The 18480-nt window shown below is 42.5% G+C and overlaps 1 protein-coding gene and 1 gene segment (V, D, J or C); both read right to left on the bottom strand.

Moving 5' to 3' along the window:
* LOC123792759 (immunoglobulin lambda-1 light chain-like) overlaps positions 1–18480 on the bottom strand; it is a 343464-nt gene that overhangs the window by 256538 nt on the left and 68446 nt on the right. The window contains exons 1-2 of one of the 4 annotated variants that reach the window (XM_087857558.1): positions 10031–10173; positions 9613–9917 (exon numbers count right to left, since the gene is read on the bottom strand). The exons of the other annotated variants lie outside the window; for them this stretch is intronic. Of the exons in view, the coding sequence (XP_087713684.1) occupies positions 9613–9917; positions 10031–10076 (351 nt within the window). The 5' untranslated portion in view covers positions 10077–10173. Of the gene's footprint in view, positions 1–9612; positions 9918–10030; positions 10174–18480 lie in introns of those variants that run through there. 4 annotated transcript variants of the gene reach the window in all.
* The window catches only part of LOC123792755 (immunoglobulin lambda-1 light chain-like), a 388881-nt gene that overhangs the window by 252492 nt on the left and 117909 nt on the right, over positions 1–18480 (bottom strand).

The raw sequence follows: 18480 nt of genomic DNA on the forward strand, positions 1-18480 counted from the left end.
GGATGTTCTGGTGATCAAGCAGAGGAGATAAAGGAGAACTGTTTTCCTAAGGCCACCCTGCATGAAGCCCCCTCTGTACAGGGTTGGGAAGCATCTGCAGGGCAAGGGGGGAGCCTGTGAAGACAGGGCAAGGTTTGGTCTCACCTTCCCATAACATTGGAAATTAATACTACCAGCAGTGATAACCAGTCTCACCTTTAGTCTAGCGTCTGGAGTTGGTCAGGGAGGCTGTCTTGCCAGACTTGGAGCCAGAAAAGCAATCAGGCACACCTGGGGCCCAGTATTGGTATAGTAAACCATTAGTTTCAAAGCCATTCCTGGTTACTGTTGGTACCAGGAGTTTTCATTATGAATCCCCAATATCATGCTGCTTCCAGCACAGGAGCTACTGACAGTCTTTCCCAGAGTCTTGCAGAACACGAGAGGCTGAGTTAGGATAGACTGAGACCACGGCCTAAAAAGGGAAGAACACACATTGCTGAGTTCAGTCCTGGGGCCTTAAAGATACTGAGGAAAAGGAGACAAACGATCAGCCCAGATCTCCCTTTGGTTCCTTCCACAGAACTTCAAGAATGCCTTGAGTAAGGAAGTTGAGAAGGACTGGAGCCCAGGCCCTGGTGGAGACACCCCAGAACACTCACTTCTGAGACCCCTACCCCTGTCCAGGCTCCCCAAGCCCTAACTTATCCCCTGCCCTTGCCCCAGAAAATGGAAAGACCTCTTGGCAAATGTGCTTCCTGTATGTGCCTTTCATCAACCCTCCTTACCTACCCTGCATTCTAGATACTTTTCCATCCCAGGGCAGCAGAACATAGCTGAAGGATTAAAACATGTTGACATGAATTTTCTAGGACACAGCTCATGTTAGTGCCCAGGAAATGGAGCCACACTTGGAATACCCCTTAGTTCCTACTGTGAGTATCTCCATGCAGTTGACAAATAATCCCAGAACTTACCTTTGTGCTGTGTGGATCAAGGGTGAGAACAGGGCCATGAAAGCCTGGAGTTAGGAGACATTCACTCTTTCTTCTGTAGGCACCAAAAACAGAGCTGGAGTTGTTCACATGTCTCAAACACTCCTCTCCTCCTCACTAGCATGGGTTCTCATGCCTCTTTTGGTCCCCTTCTTCACAAGGCTCTGACTCTGAAGACTGGAGGTGTTTGTTGGACTTTTGAGTAAGAACTTATTGAGACAGAATAGATTTGGATCACCCCTCCCACATGGTCCTCTTCTGCAGCACTCAGGAGGAATCAGCTCTTGGGAATTCTACAGGTTAGGGTAAAGCACATTCATGACCTTCCCTAAATCCATATCCATGGTGTCCCCTGGTGGCCACACATGGTGCAACCCAAGCACCAGGGGAGGAAGCTGAATGAGAGCTGGAATCCCTGTTGTGATCCTTCTCCTCCATCCATCTTCCCAGCCCTGTTACTACCAAGTCCCTAGATTCCTCTTCAATCCATTAGAGTTCATTTGACATTTTTCCATCTTCCTCAGGAACGGAATAATTCACATACCATACCAGGTGGCATGGACTCACCTCTCAAGACCAGGTAGCTTCTCCCCTTCCCCAGCCTTGTCACAGAGTTCCTGTTAGTGTGAGAGTTCTTGGCTCAGAGCCAGGGTAATGTTAGAGGTCAAATAAAACCAACCCCTGAGGGAAATCTTGATGAGCACAATGGCACAGGGAGACCAAGAGTTGGTTTCTCATGATCTTGATATCAAAACTATTGCAGAAAGGATAGAGAGCTCAGACAGCATTGAGACCAACCTAACAAAAATCGTGATTTCATTTTCCACTACTTGTGGATCTGTTAGAAGGCAACTGGGGTCAGGTATATTCTAAAGGGCTCAACTCCTGGGACCTCTCATCAGAGTGCATTTTTCTGTTGATTACATCGGAGAGAAGACATTCTTGTCTTAATCTTCTCTATAGAGAGACTAACTTAGCTCAGAGCTGTGCACCTTCCTGAGGTAAATTCCTCTCCATCCAGAAGGAGATGCCTGACCTAATGTGCTTTCTACACAACATGGGTTAAAGGGGGAAATTCTGATCAAGGTTGATGGTCCCTGCCACAAGAGAAATGTCCCCTCAGGAAACAGATTAGGAATTCTACACAGTATGGATTTCCTAAAGAAACCATTTAAGTACCACTATTCACATATCTGTAACAGGTGTTTCTCAGGGCACAAGTTAGATGACACTCTGGCCTAGGATTGGACCAGTTAGCTCCCTCGTGGCCTCAGTGATTGGGGCAGAAGGAAATAGTTGGGATAGCTTTGGTATTGACAATCACAGTCATTCCCGTGTGTTTTAAATTCTCACATACTATAATTTTGGAGGGAATTTAGATAACAGTGTCTATTATTTTATACAATACCAAAAAGTAACAAGTTGACTTTTTCATAAATCATTCAGCTGGACATTGAGCATGGCTTTGTAGCCTCATTGACTGGATATTTGTCTCTTGATACCACTTTGGAGATGCTTCCTGTGAATTTTCTGGATCTCAGGCACTTCTTGCAGGAAGTAAACCCTGAACGTTACAGTGAGCTGGTTGCTTCTGTTCCGTGTTTTGTTAGCACCAGAAACAAATTCAGCTCTCCCTCTGCAAAAGGCTGGAGGCACTGACTGATTTCAATCCCTTTGGATTTTTGTGTCCACACAATAAGACATGATATTCAAACACTAAAAATGACAGTCATCCAAAAGTGACAAAATGACCGCACGTATGCAATATCCTTATGTTCCAATCAGAGACTAAGCAAATATGATTAAAAATATACAGAAATCAACATCCAGTATCTTATTTTACAAGACAAATGGAAGATGATGATTCCTTATACACTAACAATTTTAAATTTACAATAGCACCAAAAATCATAGGCTATCTTGGAATTAACCTAACCAGAGACATAAAGGAGCTATATTCTAGAAACTACAAATCACTCTTGAAAAACATTGAGTAAGACAAAAAAGATGGAAAAATATTCCATGCTCATGGATCAGAGGAATTAACATAGTTAAATTATCCATGCTACCAAGAGCAATCTACACTTTCAAAGCTATCCCGATCAAAATACCAATGACATTTTTCAAAGAACTGGAACAAATAGTCCTTAAATTTGTGTGGAACCAGAAAAGGCCCCGAATCACCAAGGAATTGTTGAAAAGGAAAAACAAAGCTGCGGGCATCACAATGCCAGATTTCAAGATGTACTACAAAGCTGTGATCAAAAAGACAGCATGGTACTGGCACAAAAACAGACACATAGACCAATGGAACAGAATAGAGAACCCAGAAATGGACCCTCGGCTTTTTGGGCAACTAATCTTTGACAAAGCAGGAAAAAACATCCAGTGGAAGAAAGACAGTCTCTTCAATAAATGGTGCTGGGAAAATTGGACAGCTATGTGCAAAAGAATGAAACTTGACCACTCTCTCACACCATACACAAAGATAAACTCCAAATGGATGAAAGACCTTGTTGTGAGACAGGAATCCATCAAAATCCTAGAGGAGAACATAGGCAGCAACCTCTATGAGATCGGCCACAGCAACCTTTTTCATGACACATCTCCAAAGTCAAGAGAAACAAGAGATAAAATGAACTTGTGGGGCTTCATCAAGATAAAAAGCTTCTTCACAGCCAAGGAAACAGTAAAAAAAACCTAAGAGGCAGCCCATGGAATGGGAGAATATATTTGCAAATGATACTACAGATAAAAGACTGGTATCCAAGATCTACGAAGAACTTCTCAAACTCAATACACGAGAAACAAATAAACAAATCCTAAAATGGGCAGAAGATCTGAACAGACACTTTTCCAATGAAGGCATACAAATGGCTAACAGATACATGAAAAAATGTTGAAAATCATTAGCCATCAGGGAATTTCAAATCAAAACCACACTGAGATACCACCTTCCGCCAGTTAGAATGGCAAAAATTGACAAGGCAAGAAACAACAATTGTTGGAGAGGATGTGGAGAAAGGGGATCCCTCCTACGTTGTTGGTGGGAATGCAAGTTGGTACATCCACTCTGGAAAACACTGTGGAGATCCCTTAAAAAGTTAAAAATTGAGCTACCCTATGACCCAGCCATTGTACTACTGTGTATTTACCCCACAGATACAGATGTAGTAAAGAGAAGGGCCATATGCACCCCAATGTTCATAGCAGACTTGTCCACAATAGCTAAATCATGGAAGTAGCCGAGATATCCTTCAACAGATGACTGGATTAAGAAGACGTCGTCCATATATACAATGGAATATTACTCAGCTACCAAAAAGAATGAATTCTCAACATTTGCTGCAACATGGACAGCACTGGAGGAGATAATGCTAAGTGAAATAAGTCAAACAGAGAATTATCATATGGTTTCTCTCATCTATGGAATATAAGAACTAGGAAGATCTGTAGGAGAAGAAAGGGATAAAGTAAGGGGTGTAATCAGAAGGGGGAATGAAGCATGAGAGACTATGGACTCTGAAAAACAAACTGAGGGCTTCAGAGGGGAGGGGGTGGGAGAATGGGATAGGCTGGTGATGGGTAGTAAGGAGGGCATGTATTTCATGGTGCACTGGGTGTTATACGCAACTAATGAATCATGGAACTTTACATCAAAAACCAGGGATGTACTGTATGGTGACTAACATAATATAATAAAAATATTATTATGAAAAAATAAAGTAAGAAAAAATGCAGAAATGATGTCAAAGAAAATAACTGGCACTTAATTAGAAATTCTATGACCCCTTCAATGAGAATTGCCTGAAGCATTGATTCTCTGACTACACTGTAGAGAAAAATACTACTCAATATTTAGATCATTTGGACACCTAAAAATTTTCAAATTATCTCTATCAAAAGTAACCTCATTAGGGGTACATGGCTTACTCAGTCAGTAGAGCGTGTGACTCTTGATCAGGTTCATAAGCTTCAGCACCATGTTGGGTGTGGAGACTAATGTTGAAAAAGTTGAAAAACAATTTTTAAGGGGCACCTAGGTGGCTCAGTCAGTTAAGGGTCTGCCTTAGGATCAGTTCAGGATCCCAGGACCCTGGAATGAAGCCCTGGGTCAGACTCACTGCTCAGGTGGAATATGCTTCTCCCTCTCCCCACTCGTGTTTTCTCTCTAATTTTTGCTCTCTCTCAAATAAATAAATTAATTTATTTAAAAACATGTTTTAAAAATGACTTCTCTCCACCTAAAACTAACATAATATCATATACCAATTTTACCTACATTTTTGAAGCAGCAACCACTCTCATCTTTTCATAAAAATATTTAAGTGTATGCTGCTTCAATTTTTCAGAATACCCAAGAGTCTGTTCCTACAACTTGAGTCTCCACATACTCAAAACATAAAGGGATATGGCAGTCCCATTATGTCATACTGGAGCCATCCTGTTCAAACAATATCTATGCTTAGGATTACTCTGTAAGATTCCCTATTATTAACATACTAACTACTGTCTCAGAAGGATATTGTGGCCCCATCTTAAAAGGAGAGTCATTAGAATAGGAAATGGTGCCTCCCACACTCCTCTGCCCATGTAGATACTTGTTAAAGAACCTATTGATGTCATTCCCGTCTGGAAGCACACTTATGCCAGATACCACAGAGAATAACCAGACAGTGGCCCCTCTACCTCCTTCAGGTTTTCTCCACCAGGACACACATCCAACATGCAGACATAGTCTTTATACAGCATTCCACAAACATGAGGGACTAACTTAGGTTTTTATGCTGTGTCCTCAAAAGCAAATGCTCCTTCCCACTGTGATTTGACCCAAATGCTTAGGGGTCCATGTGAGGCTCATTTCCAGGTGGATGAATAACACATGAAGGTACTGAGCATTTGTTAGAGGAAGAAAGGAGGTAACAGATGGCTGAGTAATATTCCATTTTATCTATGGACCACATTTTCTTAATCCAGTCATCTGTTGATGGGCATCTCGGCTCCTTCCACGATTTATCTATTGTGGACAATGCTGCTATGAACATTGGGGTGCATATGGCCCTTCTCTTCACTACATCTGTGTCTTTGGGGTAAATACCCAGTAGTGCAATGGCTGGATCATAGGGTAGTTCGATTTTTCACTTTTTAAATGACTTCCACACTGTTTTCCAGAGTGGCTGTACCAACTTTCATTCCCACCAACAATGTAAGAGGGATCCCCTTTCTCCACATCCTCTCCAACGTTTGTTGTTTCCTGGCTTGCCAATTTTTCCATTCTAACTGGTGTACGATGATATCTCAATGTGGTTTTGATTTGAATTTCCCTGATGGCTAATGATTTTGAACACTTTTTCATGTGTCTCTTAGCCATTTGTATGTCTTCTTTGGTAAAGTGTCTGTTTATATCTTCTGCCCATTTTTTGATTTGATTATTTGTTTCTTGTTTATTGAGTTTGATAAGTTCTTTGTAGATCTTCCATATTAATTTTTTATCTGTAGTATCATTTGCAAATATCTTCTCCCATCCCGTGGGCTGCCTCTTAGTTCTTTTGACTGTTTCCTTGGCTGTGCACAAGCTTTTTTCTTTTTTTACCTTCAGGATGAGTTAACATTTATTTATTATTTACTTTTTATAATAATATTTTTTCTTATATTGTTAGTCACCATACAGTACATCCCTGGTTTTTGACGTAAAGTTCCATGTATCATCAGTTGCGTATAACACCCAGCGCACCATGCAATACATATCCTCCTTACTACCCATCACCAGCCCATCCCATTCCCCACCCCCCTTCCCTCTGAAGCACTCAGTTTTTTTCTCAGAGTCCATAGTCTCTCATGCTTCATTCTCCCTTCTGATTACCCCCCTTTATTTAAAAGCTTTTTATCTTGAAGTCCCACAAGTTCATTTTTTTCTTTTTTTTCTCTTGACTTTGGATATGTGTCATGAAAAAGTTGCTGTGGCTGATGTAAAGGGGGTTGCAGCCTATGTTCTCCTCTAGGATTTTGATGGATTCCTGATTCACATCTAGGTCTTACATCCATTTGGATTTTATCTTTGTGTATGGTGTGAAAGAGTGGTCAAGTTTCATTCTTTTGCACATAGCTGTCTAATTTTTCCAGCACCATTTATTGAAGAGACTGTCTTTCTTCCACTGGATGTTTTTCCTGTTTTGTCAAAGATTAGTTGCCCAAAAAGCCGAGGGTCCATTTCTGGGTTCTCTATTCTGTTCCATTGGTCTGTGTATCTGTTTTTGTGCCAGTACCATGCTGTCTTTTTGATCACAGCTTTGTAGTATTGCTTGAAATCTGACACCGTGATGACATAACCTTGTTTTTCCTTTTCAAGAATTCCTTGGTGATTCGGGGCCTTTTCTGGTTCCACACAAATTTAAGGGCTGTTTGTGCCAGTTCTTTGAAAAACGTCTTTGGTATTTTGATTGGGATGGCATTGAAAGTATAGATTGCTATGGGGAGCATAGACATTTTAACTGTGTTAATTCTTCTGATCCATGAGAATGGAATATTTTCCTAACTTTTTGTGTCTTTATCTTCAATGTCTTTAAGAGTGGTTTGTAATTTCTAGAATATAGATTCTTTACGTCCCAGGTTAAGTTAATTCTGAGATAATGTATTATTTTTGGTGCTATTGTAAATGGATTGAATTCCCTAATTTCTCTCTCTTCAGTCTCATTGTCCCTGTATAGAAATGCAACTGATTTCTGAGAATTGATTTTGTATCCCGCCACATTACTGAATTGCTCTATAACTTCTAGTAGTTTGGGGGTGGATTCTTCTGGGTTTTCCATATAGACTAATATGTCATCTGTGAAGAGTGACAGTTTGATTTCTTCTTTGCCAACTTAGATACCTTTTATCCTTTTTGTTGTCTGATTGCTGTTGCAAGGACTTCTAGTACTATGTTGAATAATAGTGGTGAGAGTGGGCATCCTTGTCGGGTTCCTGATCTTAAGGGAAAGTCTTCCAACTTTTCCCTATTGAGAATGATATTTGCTGTAGGATTTTCATAGGTGGTTTTTATGAAATTGAGGAAGGTACTCTCTATCCCTACACTCTGAAGTGTTTTAATCAGGAAAGGATGCTGTATTTTGTCAAATGCTTTTTCTGCACTCAGACATCAAAAAGAATGATTTCTCAACATTTGCTGCAACATGGACGGGACTGGAGGAGATAATACTATTGAAATAAGTGAAGCAGAGTAAGACAATTATCATATGGTTTCACTCATTTTTGGGACATAAGAAGCAGGAAGATCAGCAGGAGAAGAAAGTGGGGGTAAACAGAAGGGGGAATGAAGCATGAGAGACTATGGACTTTGGGAAACACACTGAGGGCTTCAGAGGGGAGGGAGTGGGGGAATGGGATAGTCTGGTGATGCGTATTAAGGCGGGCACATATTGCATCGTGCACTGAGTGTTATATGCAAGTAATGAATCATGGAACTTTACCTCAAAAACTAAGGATGTACTGTATGGTGACTAACATAATATAATAAAAAATTATTATTAAAAAAAAAGAAAGGAGGTAACTGGAAAGAGATTTGGAGAAGTAACTAAATGAGAGAACAGGATGAGAAAGACTGAGCTCTTAGGTATGCTGACCTTGCATCCTGAATTGCCCCAGAGCGAGGGAATTGCTAGGATGTGACACTTTCACTGCAAAAACTAGGACAGTTCTGGCAAACTAAGAACAATTGGTTACTGAAACAGGTTTTCTCTGGTCTACACCAGGCTTAATTAAGGGACAGAGAATCCGTGGATATATATAACGTGTATTTGTATTTAGTGATTTGTCATAACTGGGATTCCCTGTAGAACGTGGACTGGCTCCTCTTGAAACTCAAGTATAATGGGGTTCCTGAGGAATGGACACAAGCCTTCTCTTCCCATGTGGAAAACGGAACCATGTTGAAAGAGCCCACCCTGTCAGGAAGACAGGGCTGAATCCAGCATAAAGATTTATTGGTCGGATGGTAGGGAAGCTTCCACATATGCTATAATCTCAACACCAAATCCCCCGCTCAGCTTCCTTGGATATGGGGTCCACAAGAAGGGGCACTGGAAAAACAACATCTTCCTTTTCTACTCATTCCTTCAGCTAGATCTTCAGCTTTCACTGTGTTGCTGTTTTCTCAAACACTGACATGCAGAACAATATCCCACCAAGCTGGATCATGATGACTAGAGTATGGCAGACACTGAGTTGAGTAAGACAAGGTCATTTCTGGATAAATTATTCCAACGAGGCCTAACAGAAGGGAGAGGCTGTCATTGAAAGTAAGGATGTCCCTGACCTGTGAAAATTAGACAGAACAGAGATCTCTTTGTCAGTCTCTACTTACTATTGATGAATGGGAAGATCATATTCTGGGAACATATAAAAGAACAAAGAGACTGACAATTCCCCAGAGAATTCACCAGGAAGCCTATTCTATTTTATTATATTGCATGAGGGAAAACTGAAATGTGAGAGAGAACCAAAATCTCAAGACCATATTGCACGAAGCCCCCTCTATAAATGGTTAGGATTGAGGAAGCATCTTCCCAGCAAGGACGGAGGCTGTGAGAACAGGGCAGGTTTTGGTTTTACTTCCCCATGAACTTAGACCACTGTGATAAGTGCTACCACTTCTATATGTGGCACAGTAATACTCAGCCTCATCCTCAGCCTGGAGTCCAGAGATGGTCAGGGTAGCTGTGTTACCAGACTTGGAGCCAGAGAAGCGATCAGGGATCCCTGATGGCCGAGTATTTACATAATAAATCAGAGTTTTGGGGGCCATGCCAGGATACTGTTGGTACCAAGAGACATAATTATACCTTCCAATGTCATTGCTGGTTCCAGTACAAGAAATGGTAACTGTCTGTCCCAGAGCCCCAGACACTGAGGCCGGCTGAGTCAGGGTAGACTGGGCCCAGGAACCTAAAAAAAGGATAAATGCAATAGTTAGCTCTGTGCTGGGGCCTCAGGTGAACCTGAAGAGGAGAGAAAGGATCAGTTTAGATGTTGCCAAGAACCTTCCGTGGGGACCTCACCTGTGCCCTGAGAGAGGAGACCGAGAAAGACCAGAGTCCAGGCCATGGTGGTGACTCCTCAACAGCACTGCCTTCTGAGACCCCCAATCCCAGGCTTGTCTCTCCCAGACCTCTATTATCTCCTCCCCCTCCCTGCCTCAAGGAGGGAGTGGCATGCATGCAAATGTGCTTCCTGCACCTTCCTCTCCTCACCCCCTCAGATCTGACACTTCATCCTAGATATTTGACATCCTTGGGCAGCGGAGCTTAGCAGAATAGACTCAAACACTTTGACATGTACCTTCTGAAGGTCAAGAATTTGAATTTTTATGCCTGATATATCCAGAAGAGAAGCATCTCCTGCCGACCTCATGCATGTGAGCTCCTGGACCTTCTGTGTTTCTGCAATACCATGAGTGTTTCTCTGTGACCATGCAAGATTTGGGGCCCTTCCTTCTGTGCCCTCTGCTGGGCACCAACTTCTGAGGATCTCTCTACTGTTAGGAAAGTGTCTCTGCTGATGCCAGTGGAAACATCTGCTGTGAGTTGGCGGTTGGTGCTGGGTTCTCCCGCAGCTGCAGGCTTGCCACGGTCCCACCCATACTTGTTGGTGGTGATGGACATGCAACATTGAAACCCATCAGCTTGTCAGTCACCCCAGCTACTTACCCACATGCCATGTGGAGGGTCAGGTCCGCAGGTGAAAGCAAATCCTAGGAGGGGAAAAGGAGCACCTGCCAGGACATTCTGCACATTCCACTCATGAACAAGCCACTTGCCCTTCTTCAGCCGAAAATCTCAACATGAGAAATGAAGAAGAAAGTTACACTGTCCATGGTACATTATCTAGTGAGAGATGAATCAGAATAGGGTTGTGTAGGTTTGATAATGAGACATTTCTCAGTGCCCAGAGTGTTATTTGTTATAAGATTTATATTATCCAGCTCTCATTTCATTTATATTAGATCTCTTTGTCTGGCAGTAGAGACATGTTTTATCTACTCAGTTTTACACCACCACTCACCCACTGGTAACCATAAAAGTAAACTCTGCACCTTGTACCACTGAAGGAACAGAAGCATTGTGGAATATCCCTTCCCTAATCTTTCCTGTAAAAGTTTTAAAATTCATTTTCAATTTCCCCTTTTCCCTAATGCCTGTTTCCACAGGTATCATAACCCAAATTGGAAGTACTGTTATCAGGCTCATTTTCCATTTAAGGCATAGTGAGCAGACACCACAATTCCCCAGTAAATGCTGCTGTAAGCCAAGAAATAATGCACGTGGGAGCTGTTTGAGTCCCTAGAACAAGCTCCTACAAGGCAGATTGGGAATGACATTGACATTTCAAGTAGCATAGAAACAGTGCTGACTTTCCTCTTTTCCCTTCACAGTCTTGCCACCTGCCCTTAAGGCAGCTGGGAGACGGGACCATGCACCAGCTTGAGACAAATGGATATCCAGGACTAGCCCATTGTTCTGGCTTGACATGTGAGAAAGATGATTTCTAACACTCAGAGCATGATTGGATAACCATTTTTTTCTTTTCTTTTAGGGTTTTTTCTTTTACTTCTCTATGCCCATTGAGAAAGGAAATATTTGTATAATGAGAAAAATAACAGTGATGAATTTGGCAACTTGCTTTTTGGCCCGAAACACTATCCTCTCTGTCCTCGTGGAACAAGGCTCAGATATCAGCATTTTTATGGGAATTCCATGGCAGTAGAAAGGAGCGAAATATCCAGGTTTCTATCCACAAGACCAGAAGGAAGATCCAGGGAACTTGAAATACTGGGGCGATGGTGGAGTGAGAGAAGCCTGGGAAAGCAATGCTGTAACTTGTTTATGAGTTCATGATTCATCTCTAAGCCACACTTGTGCAGTGTCTGCTACTAAGGAGGATGGAAAGATGTGGGTAAGAGAACTGGAAGGGACTTCCTCCGACATCCCAAATGTGACCTGTGGAGCTCAATGTGTAGCTTCCCCTTAGGACAGATGCAAATAGCAGAAGAAAAAACCCCAAGGACAAGAAACCTAAAGAAAGGCACATTTTATCTGATTTGTGCAGGTGTGGACCCTTTTCCAGACAACTGTTTGACTTGAGTAAGTATTGATGTTGTAGTAATTCATCAACCAAGGAATTTTGTCCCCTCATGACTCTCAACTGGTCATGAGTATCGAAATGATAATGGAGATGAAAACAAAAATTAGAATGAGTGCAAGTTATTACATAAACAGCTAAGTCTCTATAACACCTCTCTCTAGTGTAGTAAGACAATAGTCCGTGTTCTACCAGCCCTCCACAAACAGATTCGTCTCAGGAGAGCATAAAACATGGTGCTTTCTGGTCTGAGCTAGGTTTGTCTTCACATGACAAAGCACCAATGTCATGGTCAGTCAAGATGACACCCTTTCTCTCCCTCAAGAGAAGTGTCCAGGGACTCCTCCTGGAGGAGATGCTGAGCCAGTTAGTAGAAAATTTGGGAGTCCTAAATCCTGACAATATTCCTGCTAGATACTCAGTAACTGGCGCACATAGAGCAAGACCAGGTTTCCAGTTCTAGAAGTCTCTCATCTTCTCCCAGGGCCTTGTCGGTCCTCTTCAGTAGGTGCTGTGCTAAACTCCCAGGAAACTCAACCCACACAGATCCTGAGGCTCTCTTAAGCTTAAGGTCTCCTGGGATCTCACCCAAAGGACACATTATCCTTTCCTTTCTCAGCTAGTTTGTCGCTTTCTACTCACTGTTTCAGATTCCCAAAAGTTTGGGGATGCATACCAAGGTGAAAAGAATGTGTAGGAAATAAAAGAGGTGAATAATACCCCACACAATATACGAGTTAATTGCAGATAGGATAGACAGCTGATAGGTTTTTTTTTTTTTTAGGTGGCTCTGCTTTGAGTGGGTAGATGTGGTTCCATTTATTTTTCCTTCTTAAAGTAAAAACATTTATTTTATGCACTTTTGTTTAGATATGATAAGCATCATAATGAAAGAATTTTGAAAGGAAACTCAAACAGACCTCAGCAATTTTCCTGTCCTTTACATAGAGCAGACTGTGAACAAATATAGAAGAGAGCATTGCCATGAGCAGCTAGATGAAAAAGGAGAAAACACTACCCCTGTGGGTATTTTGTTTTTTGTGGAAATAAATTCACACAGAATCCTTGAGAAACAAACTGGAAAAGAGAACAAGTCAATGGTAGGACAAAGCCACTCTTCTATGGTTCTGTTGCGGCTGTGGTCTGTGACCTCCCTCCTGTCTCACCCCAGCATGTTCAGGGCAGATCCAGAGGGCAGGTAAAATGGAAGGAAAGATGAGCCTGAATATGGAATGCTTTGGAGGCACAAAGACAAGACAAGAATATGCCAGGCTGCATCCTGAGTAATTCCCTACAAATGTGCCTTGACTCTAACAGTAAATACAAAACTAAAAAAAAAAAAATGTTGGGTGGGAATGAAATTGTCTCTGATCACCAAGAAAGAAAGGCCTTGCTCTCCTTACTTTTCATGTTTACCAAGTAAACATGAGTTGTAAATTTTTTCTCTGCCCTCAGTTAAATTACTTAATGTGTTTCGCACACATATAAGACCCTTTTCAGGTGTACAACCAAGGGATTGCTTTCTCAAGTTCCTGAGACTCATCACTTTAAAATGAAAACAGCAAGGAAGAGAGTGTCCCTACTTTACAGATTCTTTGACAGATGAGAGAATCGGTCTAACATGACTGGGAACCTGGCTCCAAGATGCGAAGATACTTCCTGGCATGAATGTAAGAAATTGTTTATCCTAGAAAGTTTGGATATTTACCACTAATGCTATGTATATGTTATAAATATTATCTCCCATTCCATAGGTGGTCTTCACTTTGTGAAATTCTCCAGGCATCCTACTCCATTCCTGAAGTTTTGTTGGATCACAAGTCACAAAGGGAAACCAGCTTTGCCCTCTACCAGTGTGAGGAATGGTGCAATTAAGAGTGAGACTTTCCCCAAGAACAGGTGGAGTGTGCTTACGTGGAGTCTCCACTTACTCTGCTCCCATCACTGAAGACTTAAAAGGAATGACCACCTTGGAACACATCACACAAGGAAGTGGAAGCTGACTCTGTCCCTAGAAAATTCATCAAGGGAATGTCTTCATTTCGGACATCCTTGGAGGACAAGAGAGGGTGAAGAACTGAAGTCTCGTGACCACATTGCAAGAAGCCCCCTCTGCACAGGATTGGCAAAAGTCTTCAGAGCAAGGAGGGAGCCTGTGAGCTCAGGATAGGTTTTGGTGTCATATCCCCATGAATTTCCACCACTGTGATAACTGTCACTGGCTGTATATGAGTCACAGTCATAATCAGCCTTAACCTCAGGTTGGAGCCCAGAGATGGTCAGGGAGGCTGTGTTGTCAGAGCCAGAGCCAGGGAAACGATCAGGGATCCCTGAGGGCTGCTTAGTGACACAATGAATTACAGGTTTAAGAGTCAATCGCAGGTGCGGTTGCTGCCAGGAGACATAGTCAGTTGCCCCAATATCACTGATCATTCATGCACAGGAGATGGTGACAGTCCTTCCCAGAGCCCCAGGTACTGAGTGAGGCTGATTCGGGGCACACTGGGTCTAGGACACTGAAAAGTACAAAACACACCCTTTTTAATTCATTACTGGGCCCCAGTTAAGACTGAGGAGGAGAAATAGGAGTGCCCACATGTACCCATGGTCTCTTCTATGGAGACCTCACCTCTGCCCTGAGTGAGGATGGTGAGGAGAACCAGAGCCTTAGTCGTGATGGAGAAACCCCAAGAGCACTGACTTCTGAGACCCCAACCTTAAGGCTGGCTGTCCCCCTCCTCTAATTCCCTTCCCCTGCTTGGAAGAGGAAGAGGCCTCCATGCAAATGTGCTTCCTGCACAAGCCTCTCCTCACCCCCTCTGATCTGACCCTTCATTCTAGGTATATCTGCATTCTGGGGCAACAGAACTTAGCTGAAGGATTCCAGTACTTTGACATCGGTATTCTAGGACAGAGCTCATGTTTCTGCCCAGGAAATGCAGCCAGAATTGGAATGTCCCTTAGTTCCTACTGTGGGAATCCCCATATAGTTGAGAAATGATCCCATTCCTTTCTACTTGTGTTGTGCTGATTGAGCCTGGGGAAAAGAACCAGAGGGGCTGGAGTTAGAGAGATTCACTCTTTCCTTGGTAGGCTCCAAAAACAGAGCAGGGGATTATTCACATTCCTTATCTCCTTCCTCTCTTCCTCAGTATTGTGGGTCCTCTTGCTTTTCAGTCCCCTTCCTTGCAGGACTCGAGGCTGAGGCCTGGGGGTGTCCATTGGCCTTCGATGCAGGGAACTTATCGGGGAAAATTAGATTTCGATCACCCTTCACACATGGTCCTCCTTTGCATGACTCAGGAAGAATCTGCTCTTGGGTCTCTGCACAGGTCAAGGTAAATCTCAGTCATGACCTTCCCCAAATCCAGGTCCTTGCTGCCCCCTGTTGGTCACAGATGGTGTAAGCCAGCACCAGGGAAGCCTGCTGAGTGAGAGCTGCAATTTCTTCTCTGCTCCTTCTTCTCTTTCCTTCCTCCACTCCCAGTCAGTACTAAATCCTTAAATCCCTCTTAAATCCATCTTCCTCAAGAAAGGAATGGGTCACCTGCCACACCAGGTGCTTCAGACGCTATCCCTCATAACCAGGTAGCTTGTCCCCCTGAACAGCCTTGTCACAGGCTTCGTGTTAGTGTGGCAGTTGTGGGCTCAGTGCTGAGGAAATATTAGAGGTCAAATTAAACCATCCCCTGAAGAAAGCCTGGATGAGAACTATGGCACAGGCAGAAAAAAAAATATTCTTTACTTCTGTTGAAACAAAAAATATTGTGAGAGAGAAAGAGAAAGAGAGAGAGTTCAGTCAGCATCAGAAACAGCCAAAGTAAACAGGAGCAATTTTCTAGGGTTTGTGAATTAGGTAGAAGGGACCTGGGGTCAGGATTACTCTAAAGAGCCCAACTCTCCAAGTTAATATCAGAGTGCATTTCTCTATCACGTGGGGCGGAGGACATTCTTCACTTAATTTTCTCTGTACAGAGACTAACAAGTCATAACCGTGGACCTTCCTGGGGTAAAGTCCTTTCCATTCCCAGAGAGCTGCCTGACCTTGTGTGCTTTCTCATTAGATGCTTTAAAGGGGAAATACCAATCAAGGCTCAATGGTCCCTTTCAGAAGAGACAGGACTTTCAGGAAACGGACTACTAATTTTGTGAAGTGTGAATTCCTAAAGAAACTACTGCACCTGCCCCAGAGAATAAGGGGCCTCCATAGAAATGTGCATCCAGATGTCGCCATGTTGGGTGAGCACCTTCAGGACAAGTAGGGAGCCTTTGAACAGAGGGTAGGCTTTGGTCTCACTTCCTCATGAAATGGGATCACTGTGAAAAAGTGTAGCTACCTACCATATGAGTATCAGTAATACTCAACCTCGTTTTCAGCCTAGAGCCCAGAGATGGTCATGGAGGCCATGTTTCCAGATCTGGAGCCAGAGAAGGGATCAGGGTTCCTTGATGGCCGAGTATTTCCATTATAAATCAGGAGTTTGGTGGACGTGCCTAGGAGTTGCTGAAACTAGGAGACAGAATTACCACTCCCAAAGTTACTGATGCTTCTGGCACAGGAGATGGTGATGGTCTGACAAAAGAGGGACATTGAGAAAATGATTGAGTTCTCAATATGATTAGAAAAGAAGAATAATGCAAGAAAGAGAGAGGGGAGTAGGGTGGAGAAATACCTCATTGAAATCCAGAGAAAGGATTCAGGCTCTGAGCCTCTGGGAAAAAGGGACCCGGAGTCATGTTTGGCCTCAGGGACCCAGTTCCAGGGACTTCTCACCAGGGCAAGTCTGTGTGCTACAGGGGACACAGGATCTTCTCAGTCTGTCTCTTCGTGCATACTTTGTGACCTGACCTACAGCTGTGTTTTTCCTGGGGCAAGTTCTCCTCATCCACAGCAAGAAACTTGTGTGTTTTTGTAAGAGGAGGTGGATTTGTAGAGAAACTGGTCAGCACTGACAGATCTTTCCAGGAATTTTATGGAATAGAGATGCTCTGATGACACCCTTTTCATGTCACTGTTTATACCACCTGACAGGTGATTGCAAGAAGTTCTCAACAATGTGTTGCTGGCCCAGAGCATGGGATGGACAGAGTGGTGGTCTCTGGTATGGGGGAAAAGGAAAAGTGTTTGTGGGAAAAAGAATAGTTTAGATTGTGAGATGATTGTTTGTGTGCTTGAAACATTCAACTACTGAACTATTTAGACCTTTGTTTAGGTAATGATGTCTATATTTTGGAGAATAATAGAATAATAGATCATGACACTGTCAATATCAGCACCCATCTGAAATGAGATTTGCAGCCCATTAGTTTGGATCCCTATCTCTTGGGATGGCTGCAGAGAGACCTCCTGTGAACATCCCAAGCATCCAGATGCTTCCTGCAAAACACCAACCACTGATCTTCACGAGGACCTGCCTTGCACCTGTTCCATTTTCTGTGAGTTCTAGAGGCACCATCAGCACCACCTATAATAGAAGAATAAGTGTTTTATGTAAAATTCGGCTGCAATAATGTGCCCATTAATTACACGTGACATAGATATAATAATCTTGACTGCCTCAAAAAGGAGGCAAAATGAACACTGGCACATAAAATAATGAATGAGTAATAGAGCTAAAGCATGTAAATTTTTTAAAATAAAAAAATCAATAACTACGTTCTTTTCTTTTAGGTTATGATAAATATAGAGATTCCATAAACAATAGCAAATTAAAAGAGACAGAGAGAAAGAGAGAAAAAATATTGAGACAACATGTCTGGGATCTGACCCAGAAAATAAATGGGCATGTGAATGGTGATTCTTTCACATGCCAATTCCATTCCCATGTAGAATAATAAAAGGACTGATGTAAGGCAGGAATCTACCAATATCCTGAGGAAGAACGTAGGCAGTAACCTCTTTGACATAGGCCACTTAACTTCTTTCAAGACACGTCTCTAAAGTCAAGGTAACAAAAGCAAAAATGAACTTTTGGGACTTCATCAAGATAAAATGCTTCTGCACACCAAAGGAAACAGTCAACAAAACTAAGAGACAATCTATGGAATGGGAGAAGATATTATAAGTGATATTAGAGAAAAGGGCTGACATCTAAGATCTATAAAGAACCTCTCAAACTCAACACCCCCAAAAAACAAATAATCCAGTCAAAAAATGGGCAAAAGACATGAACAGACACTTCTCCAAAGAAGACACACAAATGGCTAACAGACACATAAAAAAATGCTCAACAAATCAAAACCACAATGAGATACCACCTTACAGCAGATAGAATGACAAAAATTAAGGAGGCATAAAAAATGTTGACAAGGATGTGGATAAAAGGCAACCCCCTTACACTGTTGGTAGTAATGTAAGCTGGTACATACA

This window comes from Ursus americanus, chromosome 30 (genome assembly GCF_024610735.1).
Source record: "Ursus americanus isolate L20-20 chromosome 30, mUrsAme1.1.p, whole genome shotgun sequence".
Classification (NCBI taxonomy): domain Eukaryota; kingdom Metazoa; phylum Chordata; class Mammalia; order Carnivora; family Ursidae; genus Ursus; species Ursus americanus.